The sequence below is a fragment of the Epargyreus clarus genome, unplaced genomic scaffold, assembly GCF_041222505.1.
Source record: "Epargyreus clarus isolate Ecla_fem2 unplaced genomic scaffold, WU_Ecla_fem_2.2 ptg000015l, whole genome shotgun sequence".
Taxonomy (NCBI): domain Eukaryota; kingdom Metazoa; phylum Arthropoda; class Insecta; order Lepidoptera; family Hesperiidae; genus Epargyreus; species Epargyreus clarus.
This window is the reverse complement of record NW_027332223.1, coordinates 16,334,199-16,349,430: the sequence shown is the minus strand read 5'-3', so window position 1 is coordinate 16,349,430 and position 15,232 is coordinate 16,334,199. Positions and strand designations below refer to the sequence as shown.

Sequence of the window (15,232 nt, the reverse complement as noted above, 5' to 3'; positions counted from 1 at the left end):
TCGATTAAACTGGTACATCACTGGACATGTTGAATGTGTCGTATTTTTGTCAGGGGGTGGGGAATTTAACCAATCAGAATGCGGCAAGCGGTCTAGAAAGGTGGCGTGATCACTACGTCACAATTTGTATATAACTAGCGATTGCGCTATACTAAATTTTGATCAATACTTCAAAAATGGTATGTTACGGTGTACTTATGCATAAAACCTAATTATATGTATCTTTACATCTATCTTACATATCTATTGTGAGTTTATTTATTCTGAAATACTATCTTATCAGTTATTAAAGGAGCTATAATGTATCTCATAAGTCAGGCGCCATCTATTTGAATATTTTGGAACTATGTAGCTAGAAATTATTATCCTTAATGAACAAAAAGTAAAAAGAGCAAAGAAATCAACATGAATTCATAAAATTCGTTTGTTCAGATCAAAGTTCAGATGCAAAAGTATCTAAAGGGGACAAAAAGGGAATAAAATAGTATTTTTTTCTGGTGGAATCAATGATATGGTGGAATGCATATATTTAGGATTGGTGGAATGATAATTTACTTATTTATGAACATAGGTAGGTTAATGCATTAATATCATTGTTTATGAATATTAAATTCATCTATGAATAAATTATTTTTATTTTTTCGTCTCTACTTTCTTTTGGATTCTGTCTATCATAGATGCTGCTTATTTTGATTTGACTTCTTATTTGACAGATTCAAGGAATCGTTAGCTTACTGTATTTTATTTTCCTTCTGATAAATTAATAAAGTGCCGGGCTATCATCTTACTTAATATTTTTATAAATATCCTGAGAATCTCTCAGGACATAACTATTGAGATGTTTAAATTTTACAAAGACTTACGAGATGTTGTTTCGTTACTTGTCTTTTGTCCGGCTGACAGGTCGTTTCTTGTAACGAAGGAGACAAGTTCCGAGTATTGGTTACCGTCCAGTAAGGCTGAGAAAAATTGTTGGAAAAGCACCGCCCATAAAATAAATTTTGAGGTAACCACTTACTTATCACACGTACCTGAGCTAACTGATGCAATATGATCTTTTTTATAAAATTAAAGTAGCAAACAAACATGCAATCCATGATGTAATCATCATGGTCACTGCTGCCCATGGACATCTGTAATGAACTCCATAATATAGAAGAGGGGTTCTTCCTGAACTCCATTACAAAAGCCGTTGCCACTCTTTTTTTTCTTTCTTTTTTTGTTCACGTGGGGGAAACCTTCAAAAGGTACCCGGCGCCGTGGGAGCGACGCAGGGTTATGTGGGATTTTTACCGCACTACAACCCCCCCGGTGGCCGTCCTCAGCGCTGTGTAGAGAGCTCCGGGATCTCCAAAGGAACGCAACCGGAGTCCTCTTAGCGCGTTGCCCCGTCGGGCTCTGCCCAGGTGAGCTTGACGCTCGCCACACCATCTGGTGCGTACGACGGTATGCGACCACACATACCGCCGCCCTTCCCGGGGTCGCTTACCGGGCGGTTCGAGCTCCCACTCTTACCACCCGCAACCCCGGAAGCCCCCTTTTAGTCGCCTCTTACGACAGGCAGAGGATACCGTATCCCTATTCTGGTCCCGAAACTACAGGGACAGCCGTTGCCACTCTAAGGGACTATGATGGTCGTCTCTTATATAAGTTCGCTGGCCTCTTCACACTTCCACCGAAACGCAACAAGCAACTGCTTTCACGCTGAACAAAAGTGATATATTACTGTTTTTAGGCTATTATAATACCTACCTATTTTACCCGTAGGCTAGAAGACTTGTAGTTGCAATGTTACTGTCGGGCTGTGACTTTCAGTTGTCGATTTAAAGGTTGGTATCTCATGGACCTCATGGACATTACATGCGTAATGTCCTTGACTTATCACCTATCGTTGGGTCACACTACACTACTCACTACTGCAACGCTTAAAGATTTTTTGTCAATATAACAATCCAAAAAGAGTTTTTTTTTTGCAAAAGACGAATAGTCCAAGAAGTTAATTCTTTGAGTTTAACAAATTGTTACGAGAGAGGCTATTTCTCCTAAATCAGATTTTCGGCGTAGAGGCTGGTACGCAATGCGTACCGCTCCGGGTTTACAAGATCTGGCTGCCAAATCATCCTCAGGGGTGTGTTTACCATGCCGTTTACAAAGTGACGGTAAAACTTGAAATCAAGAAAAAAGTTAAGATGAAGACGGTAAGTTCATAGAGCTCAATTTTTACTTGTAATATTAGCCATTGAACTATCGCCACATAGTTTTATCGGAGTAGTATCTCCGTATATATTTTTTTATTTGGGAAACCTTGAAGTCGTCTTCTATTTTTTTTATAAAATTTATCAGCAATATCGATTTACCCAGTAGCTCTTAAAGACCTTTATGATAACTGTTGTGAAGTGAAAAACAAGTAAGTAATTAAGCAAAATACTTAAAAAAAAGATAAGAATGTAGAGTGAGATGACCTTCCTCTTATCTTACGCTTCTGTCTGCGAGGTGACTCCATCTGTAGGTTTAGTTTGCATTCTATCAGTCTTCCTACTTCGCTGCGATTAACTGAAGAGTTTTTCGTATAGTATAGAAGTAGGAAACAAGCACGCACTCTACCTGATGGTAAATAACGAATGCCAGCCAGACACGTCCTACCCTATGTGAGGTCGGCTACAGATGCATTGCCTAACTCTAAAGGGACTAACGGAATAAGTATGACAGCAGTATAAGCGTCTCTCATCCCACACCTTTCAAACTGGCGACACCGTTTAATTATGTTTTGTTATTTACAATTTTTCTCGTTAATACCGTACAGGGTCTCCGTGGTCGCCTTCAATGGTTCTCAATGGTTGATCTAGAACGTTATAAGGCCCATGCAAGTCTTCGAAGCCCTGAGTTAGTGACATTCTCACAGATGGCTTCAGGAGAACACCCGAAAGATCCAGAAAACGGGGTTAGGAACACAATTTTTCTATTCCATAATCTCATGGTATGCGGGATGAATTTTTCAAGCAGGCCGTAAGCGACATTAAGCCATGTATACATCGCAAAGTGCCGCTTGTAAAGATCAAATTATGGAATGTAATGATAAATGAAAAATTAAAGGAAAATGCTATGAGGATACTAAGGATGAGTGTAGAAAGTATCGTTTTCACTTTATTTTTAACTAGCTGACCCGGCAAACGTTGTACCGCCTCAAAATCTATTTATTAAATATATTTCATATAAAATATAGCCTATGTTACTCGTGGATAATGTAGCTTTCGAATGGTGAAAGAATTTTTAAAATCGGTCCAGTAGTCAATCGGTCCACCAAACAAACAAACAAAGTTTTCCTCTTTATAATATTAGTGTAGATTACATACATAATGAGTGTAGAAAGTATCGTTTTCACTTTATTTTTAATTACATACGTAAATTGAAGAATAGGCTTTCGCATTCGACTACTAAAAACCTAAATGTAACAATATCATCGCAGCTAGACGCAGAGTTAGGCGTTTTCGTGGAGATTTGCGAAGACAATTTGGTTATATGCGCAGAAACTACTGAGGCAGTCTCGTCTCCTACCTACCAGCTTTTGCAAGCTGCGAATTATAAGAAAGATGGCAAGTAAAATAACAGTTTCTTAACATATTTTAAGCAACTTTAATGTATACGTAAACATTAAGATATAAGTATATTAATTTATATCTAAAGTACCATCAGCGCTTTTTGCGCTTGAAGCAAAAATACCGTCTCGGACGGTTTATTTTTCCTTAATTATATATTTTATATTTTTCTGTTTAAAGTAAGTAGGTACGTATACCACTCAAACCACTCATAAGGCCATCCAATTTGCGACCCTATATAAGCGCGCCTCATCCAGTCTGGGCTCTGGCACAGTCCATAATTAACTATAATGATCAATCTGATCCATTTCAGAGCAAATCCGCATGTTTCGTGAATTCCTATTGTCGGTGTACCCAGCTCTGTACATGAGTCCGTATGCTTTCACGCAGTTCATGATGGACCTCGGCTGGGACCGCGCGCAATGTTCAAATCTTTTCAGGTAAGAGCTGATTGCGGAAAAACCTAGGGTCGAACGTGATATTTAATCAAGTTCTAAATATTTATATACAGATATTGTCTCTGGTGATTTGTTGCTGCTGCTTATTAATACTGCTGTGAATTATTAATACCATTTTTTTTACCACGCTTTTATTAGCTTGATCTGTAAGTATGTATGTAACGGAATCTTAGAAAATCGATTTTTACGCACTTTGATCGGTCCGATTAATTAAAAATTTTGAACAATTATCAAGAACCGATGACAATACATAATTTAAATAATTTTATCCCATTCTTCTAATCAGGATTAACGATTTTCCTTGTGCGATTTTAGCGTGGTTTTTAGTTTTTAAACTAATTATTTTGGAAAAGTAAGTGACGAATTAATAACTAGTCTGAAGCATGGAAGCGAACAAGGGACATTTGACATTCCTATTATCATTTAACTCCCGACCGTACCTTGTTTAACTTCCAAAATCGTGATCTATATAATTAAGCTTGGTTATACACGTTTCCAAGAAAGGCAGTTTGTTTATTAGAAACCATATGACTCTGCGTGTACAGGGCAGCGGACGTGACTGGTCGCGGCGGCATCTCGTTCCAGGAGATGCTGGTGTGGGCGGCGGCGCTGGAGCCCGCCACACAACACAGTGGCTATGCGGCCGAGATGAGATGTAGATACATTTTCAGGTACTGCTCTTTAGTCATAATTTCAAATGATATATTTCTATGACATAATAGCATTATACCTATTATTTATTGAATGTTTTACACACATGAACTGATTTTTAAGTTTTCGATAAAATGATGAATGAATTTAGTTTCAACTAGGCATACAAGAATTGAAGTTGTAAAACCTAGACGGAGGCAGATTAAGCTCATTTGAGGCCCGGCGCGAAAATGATGAATGAGGTCCCCTCTTTAGAAAAGATCATTCCTCATTTTAAAAGGTTTTACAAATGTCTACAAAGGAACTTGTAGATATTTGGAGGACCTCAGGACCAGATGCTCAGGGCGCATAGTCCATGTCCGAGAGCCGGAAACGCAATTCGTAGGTAGGTAGGTAAAGCATAGATTAGTAAAGATAACTCACTCCTAACAAGAAAATGTAACCAGTCTTGACAATTGAAATTGTCACTGTCATCTATTTTCGTGTTTGAAAAATATTAAAAAAAAAGGAAGTTTTTAGATCATTTACGAATGAAAAGATATTTCTCCGCACTTTTTCTTCGATTTCGTGTTTTAACTGCACATGTCGGCTTTGTTCCGCGTAAATTACACCATGACAGCCATTAAATGGCTGACAGAAATGTCAGCCGTTTAAGCCATTTAATGGCTTCCTTCAATTACAAGGCGCTGAGATATCTATACTTATCTATAGTCCGATTCATAATTAGGTGTCCAAAATGTAAACAAAGGTGTTGACCTATCAAGAACATATGTATCAAATGATAGTTTCTTATTTTTGACAATATTAAATTAATACAAGGATAAAAAAATAATTATCTAAATAAATTAAAATCAATTCACATTTTCCAATATTTATATTTACCTAATTTAATTTCATACAGTAATAATAATAAAAAACAAGATGTATGGTAGAAAATTAAATTGTGATAATGGTAACACAATCGGGATCCAAAACATTTTTTGTGCCGCCATTTTTAAGTTTCGTAGTTTATATTATTTATTTTCGTGATCGTGGTCGAAGTCGGATGTTTTCTAATTTTTATAGCACGTTCTTTTAAATTGTGTGCAGTTATTAAGTTTTTGTTTTTTGTTGAATTTGTGAAAGTTGTCGCTTCTTGTTAATTTGTTAAGGTTTGCAATACCTGTAATCGTATTTTGACAATGACATTTCTTTGTTTACATTTTGGACACCTAATTATGAATCAGACTATATGGTGGAAAGTGATACGAAGGTAACGGTAGGTACTTCGACGCGAATCGCGACCAGAAGCTGGAGTACACGGAGTTCAAGGAGCTGGTGGCGGCGGCGCGCGCGGCCCGCCAGCTTCCTGTCGACGCGCTCAGCGTGGCGCGCGACGCGGACGGCTGCCTCAAGTGAGAAAGGCCAAAACTATTCTATATGAGCTTCCTCCTGATGTATTCCCGGAGCGCTATGACGTGGCTATCCAAAAAAAAGTGTGTGTGTGTCAGCAACGACGCACGATTGGAGTTTACTCCTTACGAACGATAATTATGATATATATCGAATAGAAAAAAAGGGTAAATGAACGCATCTGCTAAAATGATAAGAGAAACAAACATATATCTGTAATTATTCGGATTATTTATATTACTTCAATTATTGAAGTAATATAAATAATCCGAATAATTATAAAGTATGTTACAAAATAATATAAATAATAATAGTAATAATAATTGTGTTCAATTTATACAAATCCAATTTTAGGATGATTGATTTCTTTCACTTTGAATTATAAAATCATTCTTAAATACTGTAATTATAGGTTTGTGGTAACTGAAATACGATACGTGAACTTCGGAAGTTACATGAGTTATGAATCGTGAAAACACCGCATCAATAGTTGTACCATATCACAGTATAAGGATATACAGTAATTTAACTCGGCCCTGTCCTTGAATTAGATACCTACGGTTGCGCTGGGCACGGTAACGCGTTAGGGCTGCCTGCCTACAGTTTTTTAATTACATCTGCATACTTGACTTTCTTTTTAATTTTTTGATTGTAAATGTTGTATTTTTTTATTTATACAAATGAATGCTATAGTTAATTATATAGAAAGTGTTGAATGAAAATGCATGTTATGTTTTTTAATATGTATATGTTACGTAATAAAAACTATTCTTATAATTGGGTACTTGACAGTTACAACAATAAAATATGAAATATGTTCGACATGATAGCTTATAAATTAACATAAATTATGCAAAATTTAGTTTAAATATTTAATACAATATTTAATAATAATTTTAATTAGAGATGCGCCGAATAGTGGTTTCACCGAATAACCGAATACCGAATATTATTCGGTTTAACTTTCACCGAACTGGATATTCGGCCGAATGATTCGGCTTACCAATTCATTGTTTTGCCGCGTAAACAGGTTCTAATATTTCTTTTATAGTGTCCATTATTGTCAATTTGCCAGTTACCTGTGTTCATTAAAACTTTGATTTAAGTTGTAAAAAGAAATACTGATTTGAGGTTTAAAATAAATGTTAACTATACTAACTTTAGAATCTATACAAATAATTAAAATTTAAGTGTCTGTTTGTAATGTCAAAATAACAACATTTTACTAAGACCATATAACATAAAAGGAAAATATAAAATATACGGTACATACGGTACTTTTAACGAAAAAAATATTATTTCAAATTTGTTTTGTTCCGGCTAATCTTTAAAATGGCTGTACTGATTTTGATGGGACTTTCACTGACAATTAGCTGATGTTATAGACAGTAACATAGGCTACATTAATTTTGGAAAAAGAATTAGGGATAAGCGCAAAAAAGTTAAATCCCATGAAAACTTCAGAGTATTTACACTTTTAACGCGGGTGAAACCGCGGGGCACAGCTCGTAAGTAATAAATATGTTCTTTTAAGGTTTCAAAATAAATGTTGATTTGAAGTTTAATTGCTTTATGTTATTAAATTATCATAGGATTTCTTTGACTTAAAATATAACATAAATCTAAGAAGTTTTGTGTTTTAGTTATGTACCGTGTCGTGTATACACGAAAGTAGACATACCTACTCGAACCGAATATATTCGGCACCAAAACCGAATAATTCGGCCGAATACAAATACCAAAAAAGATGCCGAATACGCCGAAAACCGAATACCAAACAAATATTCGGCGCATCTCTAATTATAATCTATACTCCGATTCATAATTGGGTGTCCAAAATGTAAACAAAGGTGTTGACCTATCAAGAAAATACCTTTCAAATGGTAGTTTCTTATTTTTGACGATCTTAAAATAATACAACAATAATAAAATATTGATCTAAATAAATTAAGATCAATTCTCATTTTCTAATATTTATATTACCTCATTCAGAATAGTCCCTCGGCGGCATATCGCGCGAACAAACGGGTGCCGAAAGGCCGCTAAGCCACGCCCTCAGCCTTTGTTGCGCCGCGCGACGACGAATAAGTACGACGCGTGCGTTGTGCAAGCAAGCCCTTCGTTTATCAACAGTTTCGAGTTATATTTTGCGCGGGAATAATAAAAGTTGTAAATTGGTCGAAGAAATAGTTTTATTCTATTAATTCAGAAGAGGGATAACCTCAAATAACAAGCTCTGACACCTGTCTACTGAACCAAAATTACAACAATCATACGTATTTTTTTAAAATATCAAATTGTATTAATTAAAAACTAATCTAATTTAGTAGTAGTAGTACCTAGTAGATTAAGTATCTAGTATTAACATAAAAATCATTGTAATTGTCTTACCTTTCGGAGTTTCCAGGCAGTTTAAAAAATGTTATATCTGGATGTGTTATTGACGAATTGAAGCAACCAAAAACAACACAATATAACCTATAACTTTTCTTCGCCATATTATTCTTGAAACAACAAAATATCTTACAAAACCGTCACATCACCCGCTCGTCACCGTGGCACATTCACGAATGTTCGTGTACCGAGTTAGTACCGGCCCGAGGCGAGTAGGCGTGGCTTGCGTTTCGTGCGTTTGTATGAAGATACAATACTGTATTGTATATCCTTATACTGTGACCATATCTAGCGCGCACCACACACGTACAAACATACGCACACATTCAACTCTCAGACTGGAGGTAGTGAACTATACAGTGAGACTACGAAGTATCGCGCAAAGAGGAGACCCCGAGAATGAGATACGCTGTGTAATGTATTCCATCTCATTCTTTTACACGTTCAATCCTACAGATATATATGTTTGTCTCTTTCTACGTAACGCCTCAACTTTTCGTGTTACACTTGATTTTACTCTTCATAAAATTTCCGTACCGGGCCTTATAACTCAAATCGTTTCTTAAGGAGTAAACTCCAAAAAGGTACAAAAACAGCTCTCTTTCAAAGCCGGCAATGCATTGGCGACTCCTCTGGTGTTGCAAATGTCCATAGGTGGCGTTGACTACTTTCCATCAGGTAGCACGTCTGCTTACTCGTTAGGTTAACCAATAAAAAAATAAAACATATATGAGTCAGAAATTCCTCTTTTCATACTGAGAGTTTAGGGTTTATTCAGTTCAGGATTTGTAGGGATTACTTAACGTTCTTAATAAAACACTTTTAAAATGAAAGAAACGTAAGCCTGAATACATCATCGTAGACACTGTAAATATTGATATAATACACGATGCAGTGTCGCTTGGTTGTGTTTTCTTTTTGAGAACTTGTCTCATACCCTACCGTCTAAATTTCGAAGGCATAAAATATCTACTGATTCAAACTTTGCCAACGGTGACTGTAAAAGTTTTGCGTTTGCAAATATTGCTTTATATGTTGTATTCATTTTTTTATTGCATTGAATGGTTATGAAATCATTCTTTCTTACAGGAAAACTTTATATAAAACTTTCATGTTAATATTTAAATAAGGGTACGGCAAATTCTCTTTACATCTCGGTCGGCTAAAAGTGCCATTATTCGCTAGTGCAAATGCAATAAATTTCCACAATAATTTAGGCAGTTAGGCATACAGCCGAATAGTCCGCTTCCGTTAGCGGAGTTCCTGCGCGGCGTGGGCGAGCTACGCCTGCGCGGGACCAGCTCGCTGCTGCGGGCGCCGCGGAGCATCGCCGAGTACTTGACTGACTTACAGTAAGCGCTAAACCACATTTAGTAAACGTCTAAACGAACAGGCAGTCAACAGAAACACCTTTGAAACACCAGTCCACAGAAACAATTAGAATTGGAATCTCCTTTATAATTTTATTCTTTAACCCAGTAATGCTTACGCAGCATGTCCCATACGTATGTTTACACACAATGCAGATGTAAGATGCTAACCTAACTGTAACATAGAGCATGTTACAGTAACCTTTGCGTATTAAAAATGAAACTGAAGTCACCTACCTACATACATACTGAAACATATTTTTAGGACAAATCGTTATTGTTTAATTAATCTTTGAATTACAGAGAAAGAGATCAAATCGTGAAAACTTCTCCGTCTTCAAAGTTATTAACGAATATAGGTAAAAAAATATATCTACTTATGTCTTCATTTCTATTTTTGAGCTTTAGCTCATCGCCAATTATGTTTAGGTTACGTAGGTATTACCCAAGAACCTAAAGGTTCATAAGGAACCCTAAACATAATTGGTGATGGATATTAGTCATTGTTCCCCATTAACATTTGTAACCCATACAAAATATAACTCGAGTCTTATATGATGTAGGTCATATAGATGTACTGTTACGCCCGAGATCCCTGATAAGATGGAACGACTCTGCCAATATACCTTTCATATTAAAAATCAGAATCTCTTCACACTACTGTTATAAGGCAGACAGATATATTCTGCTTCTGCAACCTCGTTAACTGTCCAGTGAGCAGCGGTTTGGAAGAAGTACCAATAGGGTTCTCCCCGTCGCCGAGCTCGACGCGGCGCCGCGAGTACCGGCTGGCGGACTGCGTGGTCCGGCTCGTCCAGAAGGCCCCGCCGGAAATGATCGAAATTAGCAACTTTAGCGGTGCGATGTATTATTATAGCTCCTGCAACGCTGCTTGCATTTTTTACAAGTAGGTAAAGACAAATAACAATGATAGCCTAGTAAGATATTTTTTTTATTTCGTGTAATGGTCGAATCACGGAGCAATGATTTTGAGAGTTTAAACTTTCCGGTGAAGAACAATGTCGCAAACCTACGCTGACTAACTTACCTAACACTTTTCTATTCTGGGCAGAAATACAAAAAAAAACTCGAATAAAGAGGCTATACTATAAATGTTTATCGATACTTTCTTCTGCTAAAGAAGATTTAAATAGTACCTTAATAACTTGGGTATAAATATTTAGGAGATGCAGTGAGCGCATCAACAGCACGCATGATCGCTCCGTCGATGCACTCCGTGGAAGTGCTGGGCGCCAACTCGATGCCAGCGGAGGCGCTGGCCGCGGTGCACTACTTCGCCGCCGCTATCGATAAACCTGGACATGTAAACAATCTGCTTTCTTAAAAAACCAAATATTTTTTGCAACTATTGCTTTTATGGTAAAAGTAACTTTAGTTAAAAAAAAATATGTCGCTCATTCGTCAATATGCCGTACTAGAATGTTTTTTTTTGGATAAAAATTTACACCTACCCGAGGGATTATTAGTGGGGATGGTACCTATGGAATAGATCGACTAATGCAAAATACAAATTAGTCCTCTAAAATATTCAGTAAAATCACATTTTTTTCTCAAAAATAACAGAAACAGATAATAACATGGTTTTATTATCGATTTAGAAGCGTGCCAGCACTAGCCCACCCTTCACAGCGAAGCCGGCGTGGTCGTGGCTGGCGGCTACTGAGGAAGCAGCTCTGGGCTCCTTGTTACTAAAACTTGCTGAAGCCGTTCGGCCAATTTTTTCCAGTGAACCTAGATTGTTGAAACTTAACTCACCTATTTATGCTATTGGTTAGTTTACATGTCATGCATGTGTGTACATAGTGTAGTAGTAGTGTACATGTCTATTTTATGGTACAGTTAGCAAATCGTATTTATAGTTCGATTTCTTTGCTGTTCTCAGGTAGCACTTAGATGTGGCAGTGGTATCTCCAGAGTAATCCAGAGGCGAACTTGTCGACTTGTCTATTGCGATAGTGTGCTTACCTGAGACGATTTAATAGATATGATAATAATAGTCACATGGACAATGGACAAAATATATAAAAGTATCGAAAATGTGTCAACCATTAGATGAAATGCATGGTCGTTTTAATTCGTAACGGGTACGCACGGTACTCGGTTTTAATTTCTTTTTGCCGATATTTCGATCCAGTTACATGAATCGTGGTCACGGCGAAACTCCGATGGCGTGGAAAATTATTTTCCTCCGGGCAAAAATAATTTAAAATCGCGTAGGTACCTATCTTGGGTGAGTCACATGTCTGAATTCCGCGATGTTAATCTATAATATATAATATGGCACGGTCGCTTGTCACCCGTGGTCAGGCGATCTGCACGGCAACCTGTCGGCGCTGCTGGCGATGGAGGCGGCGCTGTGGCCGGCGGGCGCGGCGCTGCTGCCCGCGCGGCTGCTGTTCCTCGGCGACTTCGTGGACCGCGGCGCGCACGGCGCGGAGGTCGTGGCGTACCTGCTGGCCGCCAAGCTGCAGCGCCCGCGCTCCGTCTACCTCATCCGCGGGAACCACGAGACCAGGGACATACAGAAGATGTTCACCTTTCACTCGTGTGTTCGCGCTCTTTCGTTTATTATGTCATTTATGTAGTAACGCCAAGGAATATTTATTTTACGACAGTAGGTACTGACGAAATACAGAATTACATTATATTTCTTTTTTTTTTAACTCATACAATTGAATTTGAATCCTAGAATCAAACTTAATTCCATTTTTTATAATTTGAGTACATTTTTTGAGATTTTTTTATTGTATCTTTATTGTTTTCAATTATTTTGCAGTGAATGCGAAACAAAATATGGTGAAGTTGAAGGAAATAAAATTTGGAACGCCATTAACCAAGTATTCGACGTCCTACCATTAGCCGCAGTAGTAGATGACAAGGTTTCCGTTTATATATTTCTTGCAAGTAACATAAAGTGAAATCTTATGATATTTTCTTTTGTCAGTTCGTTATGTAAATAAAAGAATATTAAATACCACGTCCGAATCACCGCTGTGCAGGTGTTCTGCTGCCATGGGGGCATTCCGCCGCCGTGGGTGTGTCCGCTGATCTCTGCTATCGACAAAATCCCGGTGCCGCTGCCGCGCCCCGCCGAGCAGAGTTCCGTAGCTTGGGAACTACTGTGGAACGATCCTATCAAGTAATTTTATTTGGAAGTTTTATCTGTTGTTCCTTTTTGTTAAATACTTATTGAGGAGTTTCCTTTATGGTAAATATTGAAGAAATAATCTTAAAGGTGGTAGAACACTTTGTGGTTTAACTCCGGCGGTACCACCGCCACACCTATTTCTGCCTAATAACAGCAGTGTTAGGCGCTGCTGTGTTCTGTTTTGAAGGGTGTGCTAAGGGAGGCATACATTTCCGAGGCGTTCCAGCTTAGTCCTCAGGGGTGGCGGCGCATCTGTGGCCGACTTCGGGTAGGAATATCTAATCCTATCTGGGGTTGATTACTGATGTCCATGGGCGGCAGTAGCCACTTACCATCAGGTGTACTGCATGCTCGTCGGCTACTTCTAATTTATAAAAAAAAAGGTGGATTGCATGCTCGTCTGCTACTTCAATATTATAAAAAAAATATATCAATTTCACAGTTTTCGATCGTGGAATTGTTACTTCTTTGATGATTTTCTTTTGAAAAATATTTTCTTACATCTGATTTGATTTCAGTAATTTCAAACCGATGATCTTATTCTTGGAACATTTACAATCGAAGGATGCTCGTTCAAGTTGAGTTGAGTTTCTTGCGTGTGTAGATCTTAAACATTATTGGTGGTCTTTTAAATTCCTGTGGTGGTTTCAGGCCGAACAAGATAACGGCGTCGCTGTCGCTGGAGCTGGCGGCGAACGAGGGCTTCGCGGCGAACGCGCGGCGCGGCACGGGCCACGTGTTCGAGCAGGCGGCGCTCGACCGCTTCCTGCTCGCCAACGGCCTCTCGCACGTCGTGCGCGCGCACGAGCTGCAGCAGGCCGGCTTCATGGTGACACACACATATCTAATTAACCGTTGTTCATCATCGACCCATTATTGTCCCGCTGCTGGGCACGGGTATCCGCTCAGAGTGAGAAGGTATCAAGCCATAGTCCACCGCGCTGGACAAGTGCGTATTGGTAGACTTCACATACATTTGACATTTTTTTATATATCTCTCAAGAATGCAGGTTTCTTTACGATGTTTTCCTTCACCGTTTTAGCAAGTGGTAGTTAATTTCTACTACGCACATAATTTCGAAAAATCAGAGGGATTTGAACCTTAGAACCCTCGATCGAGTGGCCGAGTTTCTTAACTACTAGGCTATCACTGTCATCATATTATTTAATTCCCAAATTATAGCATTTTGTTTAATTCAGACCTGGGTTTAATTGTAGGTGGAAATAGGATTTTGCCTATTTCGTATGTATATGGAACGTGCGAAACAAGATGCTATCACGTGATTCTGAATCACGTTGTCAAAGTTCTGTGAGCATATTTAGAAGCTTACATATTTACAAGCTTCGTACTTCGCCTTTTTTTCTTTTTATTTACGAGGGGACACCTTCAAAAAGGTACCCGACGACATTGGTGGACATATACCGCCGTCTTTCCCGGGATCGCTTTGGACGGTTCGAGCTCCTACTCTTACCGCCCGCAACCCCGGAAGCCCCTTTTAGTCGTCTCTTACGACAGGCAGGGGTTACTGTAGGCTTATTCTAGTCCCAGAACTACAGGGACATTCGTACTACGCCTAGCGGGCGTTTGTATTGAGTGGTGAGTGTATGCCGTCAGTGCCAGCTGCGCGGGCGGCTGGTGTCGGTGTTCTCGTCGGCGCGCTACTGCGGCGGCAGCAACGACTGCGGCGTGGCGCTGCTGCACGACGCTACGCTGCGCCTCATCCGCCTCGCCGCCAACTGATTTGTACAGAACTTTGTACAGTCCACGCCAAACTAGTCCGCTCTGAAGTTGTTGCGTGTAGGTTTAGGTAGCATATACTCTGTAAGGTAAAGGCACACTAACGCAGCTATGTACCCGTGGGCGAGAGCGGGCAGCGGACGGGTGCCGGTGGGGTTCCGCACAGTCTTCGTCCCGCTAATAATTACAATATTGGTATTGCGACCCGACTAATTTCTATATTCAGAGCGGACTAGTAGTTTGGCGCGGACTATACTTATTACCACGTAACATAATCGGCTAATTTTGAATGCCTATTCGTCACTTCACAATGTGTTTGTAGTTTTAAAACTGTCGTCTTCTATTTCATGTTATTCATTGTATGATATTAATCAAATCAATAGAAAACCCTATAGACACGTATCCTATAGAGCCGCGTTTCCCAACCTGTGGTCCGCGGACCCCTGGGGGTCCGCGGTGTCATC

General features: G+C 38.8%; 1 protein-coding gene across 2 annotated transcripts; it reads left to right on the top strand.

Moving 5' to 3' along the window:
• The first annotated feature begins 81 nt into the window (after positions 1–81).
• On the top strand, positions 82–15,072 carry LOC140748305 (uncharacterized). Of its 2 annotated transcripts, XM_073081140.1 has the most exons (18): positions 82–179; positions 904–1,006; positions 2,052–2,198; positions 2,804–2,941; positions 3,467–3,593; positions 3,910–4,036; positions 4,600–4,725; positions 5,968–6,099; positions 9,709–9,843; positions 10,165–10,220; positions 10,576–10,719; positions 11,046–11,185; positions 11,481–11,652; positions 12,190–12,427; positions 12,659–12,761; positions 12,882–13,021; positions 13,682–13,859; positions 14,646–15,072. In XM_073081140.1, exons 3-18 carry the CDS (start codon positions 2,190–2,192, stop codon positions 14,769–14,771), a joined length of 2,091 nt encoding a protein of 696 aa, XP_072937241.1. In that variant the 5' UTR covers positions 82–179; positions 904–1,006; positions 2,052–2,189; the 3' UTR covers positions 14,772–15,072. The 2 variants fall into 2 exon arrangements, with proteins under 2 accessions (XP_072937241.1, XP_072937239.1); XM_073081138.1 differs by lacking the exon at positions 82–179 and having other exon boundaries at positions 683–1,006.
• The last annotated feature ends 160 nt before the right edge of the window (positions 15,073–15,232 follow it).